Below are 19,776 nucleotides of genomic sequence, written 5' to 3' on the forward strand. Positions count from 1 at the left end.
AACTTGACTCCCTCCTTTGCCATGTGCTGAGACTAAAGCACGAAGCCAGCAAACATCTACTCCTTGTCCTCTTGCTGCCCCGTCTCGCCAAGCGAGCGGGAATTACAGGACTCAGCGCGGGAGAAGAATTCACCCCCTCCCAGCCGGGCCACCCTCCCTTATATTCTCCCTAACTGCACCCAGTGCGCATGCCCTCTTTCCACCTCTTATTTCCCCAGGCCCACAATAGATACCTTATTGCGCATGCGTACTTCTATCCGGTCGGGCCGAATCCAAGGCCGTTCGTTCTGTTTCCGGCCATTGGGAGCGTGATGTGTCACAATGCTCTGTCCTTCCAATCGGAAGCACCGCTCTGGGGCAGGGAGGTGGGACCAGGTCGCCGCGGTGTTGTTACCGGAAGTGGCCGTTGTAAATTTCTCCGTGAGCGGAGGGAGGGGTGGCGTGGGATTTTGGGTCCCCTCTGGGTCCTAACGCCCAGGGAGTCACTAGTCCAGATTCTGTTCTCACTGCCTGCCGGCCTGGTGCTGCCAGCCGCTGCTCGGGGCCAGGGCTACCCCGCGGAGGTGGGAGGGAGACTGGGGAGGGACTGGGTGATGGAGCTGGGTCGGGAGGCAGATGGGGCAGGAGGAGAAGGGGGCTGATGGGAGAGGTGGGGCTGAGGGGCCGGAAGCTTATGGGGGGGGGGGGGGTGCAAGGGATTAATGGGGCCAGATGGAGCAGGGGGCGAGGACATATGCGGCAGCAGAGGGGAGCATCATTATTATCTATGAACATGCAATTTCCTTTTAATTTCTTTGTGGCTGGGGATCCTGCTCCCCAGAGCCTCTTTTTCTCACCAAAACCATGTAGGATTTGGTAACATTTTAGACGTAGACAGCACCTCTCATCCTGAGTAATTCCAGAGCGCTTTACTAGCTGTAAACATATTGCCCTGTTTAAATGCAGCCATTTCTGGGGTGGGAGGCAACAAGTTGGTGCATAGTGCAGTGAAGGAAGCAGAAAATAGGAGTGGGTGAACTTGTCTTTTCAGGGAGTTGTGGTTTGGGATTCTAATGCTTCGACTACTGAGCACTAAAATGGAGATTTCTCTGGAGGGAAGGCAGTTTGTAAATGGATTATAAACAAAATCAGTAAAATGCTGGATGTGTATTACTTCGGAACTTGTTTTCCTAAAATGTTATATACACAATAGAAAACAAAATAGCTAGTTCTAATCAATGTAGAACCAGGACCTGCTTCTTGTGGTGGGTTTTGTATACACTACAAATATTCCTTAAAAAAATCATGGTAATTCTTAGAATGTTCGCTGCATATTTGTAGAGCACTAATGTTCTCATTTTGTATGATTTTGTATCCTAGTGCTTGCTGATCAGGCTATCTGAGGCTCAGAAAATGGCAAGGCAGAGCTGACCTACAGGTGTGACATTGATTTGCTCTTGCTCAAGTATACACAGAAGTAGGAAGAGAGCTTCATTCATTTATATGTATGTTTGGTTAAAAAAATTGGGTAGTTCTGATTTTTATTATGTTGTACGTAGATATTGATGATGTGGCATTTTGAACAATTTCTAAAGTCATTTTCCTTTATTTAAAGGGATGCTGTTAACATCATATCAAAAAATTCCTTACCTTTGTCACTTACCTTTGGATTATTAACAGATCAATTTAAATAATATTTCAGTAAGATATATAACTGCAGTGAAAGGATAACCAGCCTCCTTTATAGATTTCATTGCAAATTATGATTTGCAATAATAAAAGTCTATCGATAGTTTTGGCACAATCTGCTGATTGGATGTTCGTTTGTAATTTAAATATACTATTAACACCTATTCCAATATTATAAGGCTGCAATCCTGCAAAGATTTGAGCACATGCTTAACTTTATGCACTGCAGATAGGCTCACTGATTTCAGAAAAGTTAAGTATATGCATAAGTCTTTGCAGGATCGGGACCTAGTACTGTATACAGATTGTAAATCACAAGAAAAATTAATCATAGATGTATATTAACTTATTAAATTGAACTTTCTTGTTGCTGTTGCTACGTGAACATGTTTTTTACTGGAATCCCATGAGATTCCAACAGTTCATGCTGCCATCAATTAAATACCATATTTGTTTGTTTGTTTTATTTTTGCTGTGTGGTAGTAAACCAGTCAGTTATTTAAATAAATTAAAGAATACTGCATATTCAAAACTAGTAGCTTTCTACTGAAACATACTTTATGCTTCCTCGTTACTTCATTTCAAACTAAGTTCAGGAACATTTTCTCACTGCCTCATCTGGACAATGTGAATGGGACAAAATGTGTTAGAACCAAACTTAAGTCTGTCTGAGGTTCTGGCTTGAACTAGCATGTTGCCTAAGCCCTAGTTCAATAGTTGTTTGGTGATGGTATGTGACTCTATGCTTGAGAAAAAGCAGTTCTGGTTGGGAGCCATTTAGTACTATTATTATTTATGTGTATTACTGTAGGGCCTAGGACCAGGGTTCCCTCTAATTTTTTATGTCCATGTGCAGAATGAATTTTGTTATGTGCACCAATATGGAGGTGATGTGTGGGGGGGTGGGGCTGAGGAGTTTGGAGAGTGGAAGGGAGCTCAGGGCTGGGGCAGAGGGTTGGAGTGTGGAGGTTGAGGGCTCTGGTTGGGGGTGTGAGCTCTGGGGTGGGGCTAGGGATGAGGGGTTTGGGGTGCAGTCTGCCTTGGGGCTGCAGCAGGGAGAGAGGACACCCCCAGCCCTCTCTTGCAGCAGCAGCTCGGGGTCGGGGGGAGAGGTGCCTCTCCCCAGCCGTGGCAGGGAGGGGCTGGGCTGGGTGAGGGGGCTGGGGCAGTGCTTCCCCAGCTGCAGCAGCTCCGGCTGGGCTGGGCCTGGTCAGGGGAGGGACGCCTCTCTCCTGCCACAGCAACTCTGGCTGGGCTGGCTTGGGATGGGGCAGGGGTGTCTCTCCCTAGCTGCGGCAGCTCCGGACTGGGATGCCTCTCCCCGCCTCCGTGACCCTTGATAGCTTACTGTGTGTCCGTGCAGCTTAGAGGGAACTTAGCCTAGGACCCTTTAGTGGTAGGTGCTGTACAAACCCAGAACAAAAAGATGGTTCCTGCCCCCAAAGGGCATACAAACTAATTATAAGACAAGAGACAACAGATGAATATAGACAGATGGGGGAGTACAAGTAAACAATGAGACAATATTGGTCAGCATCATATGCAGTCATCTCAGGACACCAGCAGTCTAACTGTTGTAAAAATTTTGTGTTGGCATCCTTGCCAAGGAGAGTTTTGAGGAGGAATTTGAAAGTGGATAATGAGGTTGATAATATGGACGTTTATGGGGAACTCATTTTTGGGCGGTGTGGGACAATGCACAAAGGTCTTTGTTTGAAAATATAATAAGTGGGCTATGGAGGCTAGCCTCATTGGCCAATCAGAGGCAGGAGTTGACAGCTTGAGAGCAAATAAGAGAGGATAAGTAGGATGGGAATTGATTATGAGCTGTCTTGTAAGTGAACACAAGCATCTTATGTTTGATTTGATAAAGATGTGGAGCTAGTGGAGGAAGTGAAAGAGAAGGGTGACATGGTCAAAGTGACAGGCTAGGAAAATAGTCTTAGCAGTAGCATTCTGAAGGGATATGAGTGGAACAAGATTGTATTTGACAAAGCCAAAGTGAAGGATGTTGCAGTAATTGAGATGATGAGAGCTTGGATGAGAGTTTGAGCTGTGGAGATGTTTACAAAAGTCGGTATCTTACTGGAGCAGAAATAATTTGCAAGATTTAGACATAGCCTGGATATGAGGACCTAGAGAGAGGTCAAAACCAAAGATGATGCCCAGGTTACAGGCCTGAATGACAGGCAGGATGGTGGTAGAGAGTGATAGATAAAAGATGCAGTGGAAGGTATTGGAGTGGGAGGGGGAAGATTAGGAGTCATGTTTAGTACTACTATTTCTGAGTTCCCTAAGTAGTTCAGGATGGTAGCTTTGACTTCAGAGTTGGTTGAACATCCTGATACAGGGCCCAAGAAGCAGTTTGTGCCTCTGATGTTGTAAAAGATGCTAACTAGGCAATTTAAGAGGACTTATTCAACTGAGCAGTCATGACCACCCATTTGAAGGTGACCAAATGATTAGCCTGATGTCTATCTTGAATGGAGAAGAAACAGTACTTGATAGCAACCTGGGCAGTATTCCTGGGTCGACAAACCCCTGAACTGTGTTTGCAAGGAGCAGATGGAGGCAGGAAACCCATCCTCCATGCACTGGCCAGTGTTGTTGGCTGGATGTGGGGTGTTGTCTAAAAAGGTGATTTAGTATATGCCCTTTTCCTCCCTGAAGCAATATAAAGGGAACGCTGCAGGGAATGTGCCTCTTTATATCAGGGCTGTGTCTTAAGGGCTAGTTTGCACTTTAATAAGGGCCTAGTTTCTCAAACACTTACTACTGCTTACTATGAGAAGCAATCCTGTTGACTTCACTGGGACTACTTCTGTTATTTAGCATTACGCTTGGTAATATATTTTTGAAGGATTGAACACTAACACAACTTTACAAGGTTCAGAGTCAAGTGTCTCAATGACCTTATCTATACTGCAGTTGCTAATGTAACACATTTTGTGTTTTAACAACTGTCTAGCAACTATATCATAGTGTGTTATAGTTTTAAAAACATGTATTACATATTTAGCTATTTTTTCAGGTGGGATGGAAAGATGGCTTTAATCTGTAGGAGGAGCCTTCTTGTCAGTAAAAGCACGGAGTCCGGTGGCACCTTAAAGACTAACAGATTTATTTGGGCATAACGTTTCGTGGGTAAAAAACAACTTCTTGAGGTGCATGGAGTGAAAATTACAGATGCAGGCATTATTGTACTGACACATGAAGAGAAGGGAGTTGCCTCACAAGTGGAGAATCCGTGTTGACAGGGCCAATTCGATCAGGGTGGATGTGGTCCACTCCCAATAATTGATGAGGAGGTGTCAATTCCAGGAGTGGGAAAGTTGCTTTTGTAGTGAGCCAGCCACTCCCAGTTCATATTCAAGCCCAAATTAATGGTGTTAAATTTGCAAATGAATTTTAGTTCTGCAGTTTCTCTTTGAAGTCTGCTTCTAAAGTTTTTTTGTTCAAGTATGGCTAATTTTAAATCTGTTATAGAATGTCCAGGAAGATTGAAGTGTTCTCCTAGTGGCTTTTGTATGTTACCATTCCTGATGTCTGATTTGCGTCCATTTATTCTTTTACGTAGAGACTGTGCAGTTTGGCCAACGTACATGGCAGAGGGGCATTGCTGGCACATGATGGCATATATCACATTAGTAGATGTGCAGGTGAATGAGTCCTTGATGGTGTGGCTGATGTGGCTGGATCCTCTGATGGTGTCACTAGAGTAGATATGGGGACAGAGTAGACAATGAGGTTTGTTACAGGGATTGGTTCCTGGGTTAGTTTTTCTGTGGTGTGGTATATAGTTGCTGTTGAGTATTTGCTTCAGGTTGGGGGGCTGGCTTATTTGGGTTTTTGAGTTTTAAATGCAAGTACATGCTTAGAAATTTTTGTGGGCACAAAATAATGAATCACAAATAAATTAATATAGCTTGAAATGTTTGATAAAACAACTGGAGCCAAATGAATAAAGGAAAAACCAATTTCTGTTCTCATTTCCTTTAGATTTACACCCAAGTAATTACAATGAATTTAACTTAGTTACTTTAGATTGGCCTTAAATTATTATTAATCAATATAATAAAGAATGAATAAATAAAGGTAATAGGATTTTTTTTCGGGCGGGAGGAGTAGATTCTGTTTTCTGGAGACAAACTGCAGAATGTGATTGAATTAAAAATAAAGACAAGAAAACATGTACAGTTTTTAAAAAGCTTCAGACATAGTATAACAAAAGTGGACTATTCAGTCACTTTATTAGAGCTGAAGACTTCTGCGTTAGGTTAGATGGAAATAGATTATGGCAGACACGTGGCTGCAACATTTAGGTGTAAAGATGGCTTGCAGGCTAGGTCATAGGCATGGGAGTCCATCTACAATGGCATGTAGAAGAAAATCTTCATGGTTAATTAAACTTTTTGCTGAATCTAGCCTGTGCTGACCATTTTATCTCAGGCTGTCTTGTAATGATTTGCCAAGAGAACTATAAATGAATTTATTCTTCAACCTGAAATAAGTGTTGGCTTTTTCAGATTGGTTGATGATATTTTAATACTTGTTTTCTAAATATGCTTGATGTATTAAGTGTTTCTAATGTTGCTATACTGTATATGAGAGAATAAACATGGATTTCTTCTATGCACAATTTTTGCTAAAGGAGTCTTCATGTTAATCAAATTTATGTGTGATGCTATAATCCATGATAATTTATAGTGATTAATGACCTCAGCGCAATAATCGGTAGAAAATTTCAGGTTTCTATTATCCTCCAGTAATTGCAGGAGGACTTGCTAGTTAAGGGCCACTGTTGCACAGTGAAGTCCCAAATATTGACCTACCCTTAAAATTGTTCTGTCATGGGGCCTATTGTCTGTATTGTGACTTTAAAAACAAAAACACCCAAAACCCACAGATGAATGCGTCATCAGGGAAATGGAGGGATACAACCTACAAAGAAACAATTTTGTGTGTTTCACTCTCCTTCTATTGTAAATTTAGAATCAAACATTCTCCTCAAAAATATGCATTTTCAGGGTTAAGGGCCTGATCCTACAAATGCTTGCTAGGAGGTGTAGTTCTTTCTGCTGTCTCCGATTGGCTTCAGTGGAGCTATGTCTGGTAGTAAGTGTTAACATGTCTGAGCCTAAAGCTTACATTGTTTGTTTAATAAATATCTGAGAGTAAATACAATTGATTCCTTCTGTTACAATGAGAAATAAACTGCCCTTTTTATGTTGTTATAGGTTTTAATGTATCCATATGATGCAAAGAGAAGAGTAATCTTTGAAGTGTCTCAGTTTCTGTAAAAGAATATAATTGAAGATTATGTTCTTTATCCAGACACTATAGATTAAAAAGTTGGAGATTCGTCATCATGAATTCTACCCCTCCAATCAGTTACACGATTCCTGAAATCAAACGGTGAGCTTCTGTTCCTTATTTTAAAATCCAGTAACTTATATTGTCTTTTTGTGAGAATTTTTCATTGTTTTGGAGGTTTGACAGTAGGTCATTCTAAGAAAACAAAACTTAATCAATACATATAATTTGTGTTAATCTGATACAACTTGTTTGACAACAGCTAGGCCAGAGGGCATGAATGATATCTCCAATTAAGTGCAAGAAATCCTTGGAAAGCACAGAAGGTATTTAAAAAGAAAAAAGGCAATAAGGCAGAAGGGGTAATCAAATACAGTTAGGAGCATTTTGCACTGAGTTACAGAAGTCTTTCCTTTGCCAGACAAGATGGCATTTGGTTACACTTTCTATAACTTGTTCAGTTGTAAGACTCGTCCTAGATACTTGGGGACTGGGAAGAATCTGTCAGGGAGATTGTGTATTAAACTGAAACTTTGACTGTCTGTCTTAAAACCTTGAGGCATGTCCCCTGGGACTGACGGTCCTCAAATTCAGACAAGAAATTCTGTCAGCGTCCTTGCCGTGGACTGTCATGCAGGGGAGAGAATCAAATTGTTGGCATAAAAGCCCTTTGTGTTGAAAAATTAGGGTAGGGTATATCTGTCGTTTTGTTGTTTGTACCTAGACAGACTTTGGACCTAATTTTCAGAAGTAATGAGCACCACCTCTGAAAATTTCTGTCTTTAGTTTATAGTTAAGTAAATTATGTAGATTAGCCTCTGGAAACCAAATAGTTTAGTGGTTTCTCAAGTATTTCCAGTTGGTTTATTAGAACAGGTGGTATGCATAATCACATTTTTTTAATGCACACCATGGAAGGGAGAGAGGAAGGATACATTTGCAGACTTATGGTCATGGATATGGCCCTTATCATTCACATCAATGTTTTTGTTTTGTTGAGTATACAATGTCTTGAAACAATAGCACCATTAGCGAGAACCTTGATTCATTCTAATAATATTGATCCTAAGTAATATTGTTGCCATTTAAATCATCATACTACTGGACTCCTAACTGCTTTGGCAGTAGTAGCAGAGTTCTGTGATAGACCCTTTTTCCTTGAAACATGATCTTTTAGGATAGATATGCAGAATCCCCCTTTGGCTATAAGAGTTTAGAAAAATCCCATAGCTAATTAACAAGTGGAAGAAAAATCAGTCTCTTAGTTGCAACACAGATATAATTACACTACTTTTTGTCAGGTGTGAAGAAAAACCCCTAAGACAACTTTTACAATATTGTAACTAATATGATTGCCGTACACAACTGAACTTTAAAGTCAACTTATTGATTTGCTGAGTTGCCCATGTTAAATTTTCATTACCCTGCAACATAGTATTCAATAGCTATTTCATTTGCTCTTGTTTTTCTTAAAGAATTTTAGAGAAGGTGTGAAGGATGGCATTTTGTATATGATTTTGGTAAAAGCATATTTTTTAAATATGATTATCCATCAGGAATATTAAATAATGCAAGAACACTTTGAACAAGGCTATACAATCATCTCACAATTACTTTTATGATGATAGAAACAAAGAGCTTCTTTGTTCTTATAAAAATCCATTTGTGTGCATTTGTTCAGCCTTACCACTTACATTTGCTTTAATTGTCTCCTCTAGTTATCATTGTCATTGCTTTAGTTAGAATCCTCTGTTCATCATATATATGTATGTATATACAATAGCTACCACACGGTGCATGAAATGTGTAAAATATCAGCAAGTCTTGTGTGTTGGAACTCTGCCATTGTTCTTGTGATTTATTGCATATCTGAGGCATATGCTCTTCTGTATCTACACAACTTCTCCTGTTACTCTATTTTAAAAAAATCCATTTTAGTGTTAATAGGTTGTTTGACTTCTTTATTACACTTTAAGTATAAGTACGCAATCTAAAATGTCTAATTTAAATTACATTAATTTTAATTCATTTTATAATATTAGAAGTTGCTATCCTAATGCCTTAGTTGTTTTGCTGAAACCCTCTGCTTTGAAGTGAAGGCAGCTCAGCCTAAAGCCATTCTGAAGGGGCAAAAGCTATTAATATTTTTGCTAATGTTTTGATTTTCATGGCAATCAACCTAAATTTCACTATGGAAGAGCTCATTGTTGGATGGTCATTTCAGAGGCAACGTAGCAAATACCGTAAATAAAAATTCAGTATATTTGCTTTATGCTGCTGTTTTCGTTTTTATAGTACTTCCAAAACTTTATTCCATAGCTATAATGTCCAAACATGAAATATACAATTTTGCCACACTGGTCTGACTCTGTGGGATTTTTTTGTTTTTGTTTTTTCTCTTTGTGTGTTTAGGCCCCAATTCATCAAGACACGTAACCATGTAATTAAGTCTTTTGCTGAATCCGAGCCTGGCAGTGTAGATATGTTGACTGTTCTAGACAACCTCTTCTTCATCTGCTGCTGGCTGGTGGGAGGTTTGGGGGAAAATGGTTTTCCCAAAAGCTGATGGCATAAGCCTTTTTGATGACTTCAAAGTTGTAAAATAATACTGAGTTTTTTTTAATTTACTTTTTTTAGCGTGCTCTCCCTGTAGGCAGCTCTACAGTACCTCCCCGGTAGAAAACTAAAACTAAAAACTGAAACATTAATAATGTCATAAAAATGTAGAAGCCTTGACAGGCAGCGTCCCAAATCCCAAACTGGTATAAACTGGTTTGCTCCATTTAATCTGGACTATACTATGAAAACATAAACTTAAATATATAATACAGGAAAACTTTTCTATTCTACATAGACACCTTGGGGTTCTGATTATGTGGCTACCATGTTATCAGAACTTCATGTAACCTCTGGATCTAAAAGCAGGAACTTTGACGGCTTAGGCTAAAGCAAGTTTCTTAAACTCAAAGGCTGTAGCCCGTTCAACATCTATTCATGGACTAGCCATTAGAGCGAGCAGAGAGCCACACTGTAAATGTGAATTCAGTTAATTTTTCTCTCTCTCCATTCTTGCCAGGAGAGCTCCCTTCCTCTGAAGGTGAGAGAGGAATAGCTTCACTACTTTTCTTCTTCCCCTTACAAATGTCTTGGCTACTCATTCCCCTCCACTCTTCATCATCTCAGGGCACTTTACACTCCTCACACCAGTATGTAGTGTATATACACTACATGGCCCCCTAACATGGGTATAGAGAAGTAGCAGTATAGAGAGCAAGGCACTGCTTAAGTGAGTAAAGACACTCCAGAAACTTAGGCTATGTACCCTACGCTGCTCTCTGCACACCCAAGCAGGGCCTCCTCTGTCTACACTGCTATCTTAGCCTTTCCCTGCTGCAGAGAAAGACTGCAGCACCAGGGAAAGTCTGTGAGACACATACCCTACATGTTGCTGCTGCCATGAGGGCGCAGTGTAGACATATCTTCAGAAGTACAGGGTGCTTCACGTCCTCTATGTGCAATGATTACTTCACTTTGAAACAGTATACATGGCTAATAATGCAGCCTGACGTTCCTGCTACTAACAGCCGTGTCTCAATGCTTCATTTGGATTCTATACCCACCTGTGGCATCTTGCCACTGGATTATAAAGTCTTCGGGGGCAGGAATGAATGATTCCCTGACACAGACTGGGGCCTCTAGCCCTGTTGTAATACAATTAATGACTCTTCGTACACACACACCAATGATTCCACTGACCCCTCGTGGTAGAGTGAGCCTCTACAGTATACCCTTGTTGCACTATTGAGCGTGCCTCACATTCCCCTTTCCCAGGGAAACTCTCCCAACAGTTCTCTCTCTCTTGGCACCTCCCAGCAAGGTGCTAGTTATAAACTTAGAGAGTAGTCTCAAATGCAACATAAAAAGGGCCTTCTGCCCTCTGGTTCAGCTCTCATTTCTTTCCTGCTCTCCTACAGAGCTCTAACTCATAAGGCTTTTTCCATCGGGGGTGTCTCCCTTCTTCCAGGAGCCAGCATTTCTCCTCCAAGCTCTCTACCTGAGAGTTATCCTTCTCTAGGGCCTATCTTTCCCACCAGTAGTCTTGCAGCCCTTTGTAGAAATCCCATGATCCAAACCGAGCTGGGTCTAATAATTAAACAAGACCATCTGGTCCCCTTCACATCAGGATCAGCTAGGGAGGAGATTTGGGAGGGGAAGGTGATCCATCACAGGTGAGTCTGAACCAGACTTGCCTCAAAGGGCCAGCCAGCTTTTGACACCCTTTCTGTAAGATTTCTGCTGGAGTCACATCCATGTCAGTATTTTCTACAAAATCATTCTCCTCATCTTCAGAGCTCTTAGAGCCATGCTCTTAGCTAACTTGTTGCCCCCTTATACCATACTTTTCTATCTTCCTCCATTTTCTGGTCTCCTCCCAGTCCAACACTCCCTCTTTTTCTTAGTTGGAAGCTGATCCCTTGTGCTGCTGCCCCAGAGATGGTCTGCCTCTCTACCATCTCTGATTTTCCCCATCCATTTTAGAAACCTCAAAAGCCCAACTTTTCTATGCTGCCTACAACCATCAAGGTTTTGTAGCGTTCCTCCCTGTAGCTCTTACTAATTCTAGCCCTTCGTACCCTCCTTACCTCTATTTGATTTTCCTCCACACTTCTAGCTTCTTGTTGTAATGGCTGTGAAATGTGAGATACTTGTGTATAATACATTATATTTTAAGTTAACATAAGAATGGCCATACTGGGTCAGACCAAAGGTCCATCCAGCCCAGTATCCTGTCTACCAACAGTGGCCAATGCCAGGTGCCCCAGAGGGAGTGAACCTAACAGGTAATGATCTAGTGATCTCTCTTCTGCCATCCATCTCCACCCTCTGACAAACAGAGGCTAGGGACACCATTCCTTACCCATCCTGGCTAATAGCCATTAATGGACTTAACCTCCATGAATTTATCCAGTTCTCTTTTAAACCCTGTTATAGTCCTAGCCTTCACAACCTCCTCAGGCAAGGAGTTCCACAGGTTGACTGTGCGCTGAGTGAAGAAGAATTTCCTTTTATTTGTTTTTAACCTGCTACCCATTCATTTCATTTGGTGGCCCCTAGTTCTTATATTATGGGAACAAGTAAATAACTTTTCCTTATTCACTTTCTCCACACCACTCATGATTTTATATACCTCTATCATTTCCCCCCTTAGTCTTCTCTTTTCCAAGCTGAAAAGTCCTAGCCTTTTCATCTCTTCTTATATGGGACCGGTTCCAAACCCCTTTAGTTGTCCTTTTCTGAACCTTTTCTAATGCCAGTACATCTTTTTTGAGATGAGAGGACCACATCTGTATGCAGTATTCAAGATGTGGGCGTACCATGCATTTATATAAGGGCAATAAGATATTCTCCGTCTTTTATAATTAAATCATTAAAAAAAGGATAGAGAATAAGTTATTTCATTTTTAGCTATATTATGAATTTCTTGTCACTGTGCTTTTGCCTCTTAACTAATTTTTACTCCTCCTCTCTGTTGATTCCTTTGGGTATAGCTCTCATAGTAACACTATATAGCTGTTGTGATTCTGCTGCACTGAATCCAGGTGCAGTTTTGCAAATGTTCATTATCTCCCATATTTATTAAGTACATTTCACCCTGAGGAATAATTATCTGTGACACAAACAATTGGCCTGCTTTCATATGAAATCAATGGACACTGTGATATGAAAGTAGCACAGTATAAATATAGATCTTAAAATATATATGGGACACCATCGAGACAATGAGTTGCTTAAAATAATAGATTTTTGCCTAAATTACTAGTAACACCTTGAAACAACTAAAGTTGACAACGTTTTAAAAAACAAACTTAGTGTTTACCTATTATGCTGGTTTGTTGTCCAATCTGAGAACATGAAAAACATACATAAGATCAGTAAATATCTCTTTCTGGTTCTCATTCCTTGGAAACTGTAGTAGTGTTTGGTAAACAGGATAATGTTTATTTTTATATTTAAAACTACAGCAGTTTTTGGTGATACTTTTAATACTTCGTTTAGGCCAAAATATACAAAACATCAGTGTTGCTACTTGTATGGAAAATCATGCAAACTTTTGTAGGTTACTTAGGGTTGCCAACTTCCTAATCGTACAAAGTCGAACACCCCTTCACCGCCCCTTCTCCAAGGCCCCATCCCTGCTCACTCCATCCCCCTGCCATCACTTACTTTTCCCCACCCTCACTCAATTTCACAGGGCTGGGGTTGGGGTGCAGGAGGGGGGTGAGGGCTCCGGCTGGGGGTGCAGGCTCTGGGGTGGGGCTGTGGATGAGGGGTTAGGGGTGCGGGAGAGGGCTCCAGACTGGGGCAGGGTGTCGGTGTGTGGGGGAGGTATGGGCTCTGGGCTGGGAGTGCGGGCTCCAGGAGAATCATAGAATCATAGAATATCAGGGTTGGAAGGGACCTCAGGAGGTCATCTAGTCCAACCCCCTGCTCAAAAGCAGGACCCATCCCCAATTAAATCACCCCAGCCAAGGCTTTGTGAAGCCTGACCTTAAAAACTTCTAAGGGAGGAGATTCCACCACCTCCCTAGGTAACGCATTCCAGTGTTTCACCACCCTCCTAGTGAAAAAGTTTTTCCTAATATCCAACCTAAACCTCCCCCACTGCAACTTGAGACCATTACTCCTTGTCCTGTCCTCTTCTACCACTGAGAATAGTCTAGAACCATCCTCTCTGGAACTACCTCTCAGGTAGTTGAAAGCAGCTATCAAATCCCCCCTCATTCTTCTCTTCTGCAGACTAAACAATCCCAGTTCCCTCAGCCTCTCCTCATAAGTCATGTGTTCCAGACCCCTAATCATTTTTGTTGCCCTTCGCTGGACTCTTCCAAATTTATCCACATCCTTCTTGTAGTGTGGGGCCCAAAACTGGACACAGTACTCCAGATGAGGCCTCACCAATGTTGAATAGAGGGGGACGATCACGTCCCTCGATCTGCTCGCTATGCCCCTACTTATACATCCCAAAATGCCATTGGCCTTCTTGGCAACAAGGGCACACTGCTGACTCATATCCAGCTTCTCGTCCACTGTCACCCCTAGGTCCTTTTCCGCAGAACTGCTGCCTAGCCATTCACTCCCTAGTCTGTAGCTGTGCATTGGGTTCTTCCGTCCTAAGTGCAGGACCCTGCACTTATCCTTATTGAACCTCATCAGATTTCTTTTGGCCCAGTCCTCCAATTTGTCTAGGTCCCTCTGTATCCTATCCCTGCCCTCCAGCGTATCTACCACTCCTCCCAGTTTAGTATCATCCGCAAATTTGCTGAGAGTGCAATCCACACCATCCTCCAGATCATTTATGAAGATATTGAACAAAACTGGCCCCAGGACCGACCCCTGGGGCACTCCACTTGACACCGGCTGCCAACTAGACATGGAGCCGTTGATCACTACCCGTTGAGCCCGACAATCTAGCCAACTTTCTACCCACCTTGTAGTGCATTCATCCAGCCCATACTTCTTTAACTTGCTGACAAGAATACTGTGGGAGACCGTGTCAAAAGCTTTGCTAAAGTCAAGAAACAATACATCCACTGCTTTCCCTTCATCCACAGAACCAGTAATCTCATCATAGAAGGCGATTAGATTAGTCAGGCATGACCTTCCCTTGGTGAATCCATGCTGACTGTTCCTGATCACTTTCCTCTCATGTAAGTGCTTCAGGATTGATTCTTTGCGGACCTGCTCCATGATTTTTCCGGGGACTGAAGTGAGGCTGACTGGCCTGTAGTTCCCAGGATCATCCTCCTTCCCTTTTTTAAAGATTGGTACTACATTAGCCTTTTTCCAGTCATCCGGGACTTCCCCCGTTCGCCACGAGTTTTCAAAGATAATGGCCAATGGCTCTGCAATCACAGCCGCCAGTTCCTTTAGCACTCTCGGATGCAACTCGTCCGGCCCCATGGACTTGTGCACGTCCAGCTTTTCTAAATAGTCCCTAACCACCTCTTTCTCCACAGAGGGCTGGCCATCTACTCCCCATGTTGTGATGCTCAGTGCAGCAGTCTGGGAGCTGACCTTGTTAGTGAAGACAGAGGCAAAAAAAGCATTGAGTACATTAGCTTTTTCCACATCCTCTGTCACTAGGTTGCCTCCCTCATTCATTAAGGGGCCCACACTTTCCTTGGCTTTCTTCTTGTTGCCAGCATACCTGAAGAAACCCTTCTTGTTACTCTTGACATCTCTCGCTAGCTGCAGCTCCAGGTGCGATTTGGCCCTCCTAATTTCATTCCTACATGCCCGAGCAATATTTTTATACTCTTCCCTGGTCATATGTCCAACCTTCCACTTCTTGTAAGCTTCTTTTTTATGCTTAAGATCTGCTAGGATTTCACCGTTAAGCCAAGCTGGTCGCCTGCCATATTTACTATTCTTTCGACACATCGGGATGGTTTGTCCCTATAACCTCAACAGGGATTCCTTGAAATACAGCCAGCTCTCCTGGACTCCTTTCCCCTTCATGTTAGTCCCCCAGGGGATCCTACCCATCCGTTCCCTGAGGGAGTCGAAGTCTGCTTTCCTGAAGTCCAGGGTCCGTATCCTGCTGCTTACCTTTCTTCCCTGTGTCAGGATCCTGAACTCAACCAACTCATGGTCACTGCCTCCCAGATTCCCATCCACTTTTGCTTCCCCCACTAATTCTTCCCAGTTTGTGAGCAGCAGGTCAAGAAAAGCTCCCCCCCAGTTGGCTCCTCTAGCACTTGCACCAGGAAATTGTCCCCTACGCTTTCCAAAAACTTCCTGGATTGTCTATGCACCGCTGTATTGCTCTCCCAGCAGATATCAGGAAAATTAAAGTTACCCATGAGAACCAGGGCATGCGATTTAGTAGCTTCTGCGAGCTGCCGGAAGAAAGCCTCATGCACCTCATCCCCCTGGTCCGGTGGTCTATAGCAGACTCCCACCAATACATCACTCTTGTTGCTCACACTTCTAAACTTAATCCAGAGACACTCAGGTTTTTCTGCAGTTTCGTACCGGAGCTCTGAGCAGTCATACTGCTCCCTTACATACAGTGCTACTCCCCCACCTTTTCTGCCCTGCCTGTCCTTCCTGAACAGTTTATAACCATCCATGACAGTACTCCAGTCATGTGAGTTATCCCACCAAGTCTCTGTTATTCCAATCACGTCATAATTCCTTGACATCACCAGGACCTCCAGTTCTCCCTGCTTGTTTCCAAGGCTTTGTGCATTTGTATATAAGCACTTTAGATAACCTGCCAGAGGGGTTAGGAGGGGCCAGAAATGAGGGGTTCAGGGTGTGGGAGATGGCTCCAGGCTGAGACGGAGGGTGGGAGGGGGTAGGCTTCGGGGTGGGGCTGAGGAGTTTGGGGTGCAGGAGGGGGTTCTGGGCTGGGGCAGGGGGTTGGGATGTGGGGGCGGGTGAGGGTTTCAGCTAGGGGTGTGGGCTCGGGTTGGGCCGGGGATGAGGGGTTTGGAGTACAAGAGGGGACTCAGGGCTGGGGTTGGGATGTTGGGGGGGGGGTCTGGGCTCCAGCAGGGAGTTTGGGTGCAGGACGAGACTCTGGGCTGGGGCAGGGGGTGGGGGTGCAGGGTCCCAGAAGCGGCCACCAGGTCCTTGCGGCTCCTAGGTACATGGGCAGCCAGGGAGGTGCCGTCTGCTGCCCTCACGCCTGCAGGTGCTGCCCCCACAGCTCCCATTGGTTGCAGTTCGTGGCCAATGGGAGCTGCGGAGCCGGCACTCAGGGCAGGGGCAGCGCGCGGCGCCTCCCTGGCCGCCTATGCACCTAGGGGCTGCAAGGACCTGGCTGCCACTTTCAGGAGCCATGTGGAACTAGGGAAGGCAGGGAGGCTGCCTTATCCCTGGGCCTCTGTTGCGCTGCTGACTAGACTTTTAACAGTTTGGTCGGCGGTGGCAACTGGAGGAACCAGGGTCCCTTTTCGATTGGGTGTTCCAGTAAAAAATCGGACACCTGGCAACCCTAAAGTCACTTTGGGGGAAACAATTTTTTTTCATATGTGCTATGGCCTTATTTCCATTTAAAGTGTATTTTATTTGTCTTGGTTATTTTATCTTTTTTGTGGGAGCAGTTAACTATAGACAAGACAGTGTGTATATACAAAAGCCATACCTATTTAACTGTCAGTTTTAAACTGATTTAAAAGTTAAAATCAGTGTCTAGATTGCCACATGAGGAAATTGTACAGATTTAATGGAATGAGTTTCTAAACCAGTTTAGTTAAAATCCATTTCTAAACTGATTTTAGTTAAATTGGTACAGTGTGTAGATAAAGCCTTAGTCACTAAGCTCTTGATCCTGCTCTGTGCTTAATGTTCTTCATTTCCACAGAAGTAACAGGGAGTTGAGAGTATTCACAATGTACCAAGATTGCACCTTAAACCTGTATCTTTTTTGTGGGAATGCAAGTATGCAAAATACCCCTCCCCGCCCTTAAAAGGAAGAGCCACAGAAGGGAATGATGGTTGCAAATGTGTGGTGTAGTATGATGTAACCAACATTTTGTAGTTGGTGATATAGTATTGTTTGGTAAACAAAAAAATAAGTTTGAATCTCAGTGAGACAAAATAATGGAGATCTGCTAGACATCTTTTTAAATGGTAGGGTTTATGTCTTTGCAGTGTCCTAACATTTAATCGAATCAGTAACAATGAAGATTGATATAATCAGGGAAGCAATGATAGTTAAAATATACTTCTGTTTTGCAGCCTACACTATATCCAGAGTGAGATGAGGCTACTGCAAAATAGTAGTCAGTCAGAGCTGGATGTTACTGAAGATCTGAGAAGGAAACTTCATCAAGCCAAAAAAGAAAAACTGGACATAACCACTAAACATAACCAAGATGTAAGTTTTTAATACTAGAAAAAAAATCAATATTTAAAATACTCTAAGCACTACAGCCTGTACTTTAGAGACTTCATGGACTTGTTTTTAAAAAAAAAAAAAAGCCAAGGGACATTACATAGCAGTGCCCACTTCCTGCCTCTTGAACATTTGATCCTGATTCTGCATGTGCTGACATGGAGCCTCACTGATTTCAGAGGACTTTTGTGTGTGTGTATGTGTGTGTGTGTGTGTGTGTGTTCAGGGGCTTACACACATGGAGTTTATTGCAGTACTGACATGTAAGTGAGGAAATCTTATTTAACTAGTAAGGGATCACTCCTTTCTCCTCCTCAGTCCCCCTTGCTGTGTGGTATTGTTGATCTGCTTTGTTTTGTGCTTTGCTGGTAGTGCAAGCAAAGTGAATTGTGGAGACCTGATGGAGCGTGATGCTGAAACATATGAGGTTTGAGCCATGCACCCAGAAAACATGTACACCTAAAGCAGGGTGATGCTGATTGGTGTGGAAAGCCTGAAACCTTTCAGCTTGCTCCCAGTGCCAACCCTCTGTTTCAAGTTTAAATGGTATGATTATCTACTGTAGATAAGGCTTTGGCCAGATCAGTGCAACCTGGTGAAATTAGAAGCACCTGGGCAACAAAATAATCACAATGGAATGAAATGACTACATGAATTGTCGTTTTGTATGAAAATGCATCCTGAAGAAAACCTAATCAGAGGAAATTGTTGTTTACCTATATCCACCAACCCTGTATGGAATGTCTCACTTTATTTAATAACAGCTCTGACAACAGCTGTTATGGTTAGTAATAAGTGGCATCAAACGAAGTGTCACTTTCCTGGTAGAGGATTGCTGCCTCCATTAATAATTCAATGACTGGGATTGCCTAATAGTGTACATGATTAAGATGACTGACTTGAGTTGTATCTTGTAATGAGCTATTTTTTATTTTACAGGCTATTAGGATTTGAATGCAGGTTATGTTTTTAATCCATCTGGAAGTCAATTGTAACTTGTAAATTAAGTTGGTGCAAAAACCAAAACCTCCAAATTGGACACACCTTAAAATGCTTCCAGCTGCTCAACTTGTGTAATTTTGAAATTCCACATAACTAATATTTTAATAATAAAATGTATAGAAGAATATTATGTTAACTCACTTGCATCTGTTGTTTAATGAATATTTCCTTTCAGACTGATTTCACTTTTATCGTATCTTAAAGGCTTATGCTTGAAAAATGTTTTACAATCTAAGTATTGAAATAAAGGAACAGTAGAAAAATCAAGAGAAGATTTAAAAAAAAATCTATTAAAGTGAACTTGAACATCAAGCTTAGCAGTATAAAGCATGTATATTAAAAAGTAAGCTTGACAGAGAGTATAGAAGCAGTGGTAATCAACTTTGGACCCGTCTACACTAAAACCATTTTCTAAGTGTCCCACTATTGCTATGACTTAGTTCAGCCCCCAAAATGGTTGGAATGTAGGGAATCCCAGTAAACCTGTTAGCAGCTGCCAGTGGTCTGTTAGTTGACTAGCTTTGCTCAGAAGTTTGTGCTACTTTTTTGAAAACCTTGGTGATGGCTAGCAACCCATCTATTTTGGGATTTCCAATGTTGCTAATGCTAGTATAGGTGAAGTGGTGTTAGGAATGGTGGGAAATACTTGTGAAATTTCTCCAGGGTTCATAAGTATATCCCCTGCCTCCCAAACTTTTTTTTTTTTTTTTTTCCACAAAATCTCAGTATGAAAGGAATTCCAAGGAAGTTGTATGGGCGGTTACAGTGATGAACTGTTTAAGGTGTAGGTCACAATGACTATGAAGCTCCCAAAGGCCTAAGACTTTCTTACCTCAGAGACTGCTCCTTTCCCTGTGATGTACTGCAATAGTTGTAGGATTGCCAGG

General features: G+C 42.4%; 1 protein-coding gene across 22 annotated transcripts in view; it reads left to right on the forward strand.

Annotated features, from left to right (window-relative positions):
• The first annotated feature begins 275 nt into the window (after nucleotides 1-275).
• Nucleotides 276-19,776, forward strand: part of CCDC171 (coiled-coil domain containing 171) — a 262,059-nt gene continuing 242,558 nt past the window's right edge. For 13 of the 22 annotated variants that reach the window (XR_012668627.1, XM_075128799.1, XM_075128804.1 and 10 more), the window contains exons 1-4: nucleotides 423-563; nucleotides 1,360-1,417; nucleotides 6,906-7,083; nucleotides 17,731-17,869. Coding sequence is in view for 21 of the 22 variants with exons in the window: in XM_075128799.1 (XP_074984900.1) it covers nucleotides 7,037-7,083; nucleotides 17,731-17,869 (186 nt within the window). In the remaining variant the exon portion in view is untranslated. Of the gene's footprint in view, nucleotides 366-422; nucleotides 564-714; nucleotides 1,245-1,359; nucleotides 1,485-6,905; nucleotides 7,084-17,730; nucleotides 17,870-19,776 lie in introns of those variants that run through there. The other 9 variants (XM_075128797.1, XM_075128798.1, XM_075128796.1 and 6 more) reach the window with 9 other exon arrangements.

Source organism: Caretta caretta, chromosome 5 (assembly GCF_965140235.1).
Source record: "Caretta caretta isolate rCarCar2 chromosome 5, rCarCar1.hap1, whole genome shotgun sequence".
Lineage (NCBI taxonomy): Eukaryota > Metazoa > Chordata > Testudines > Cheloniidae > Caretta > Caretta caretta.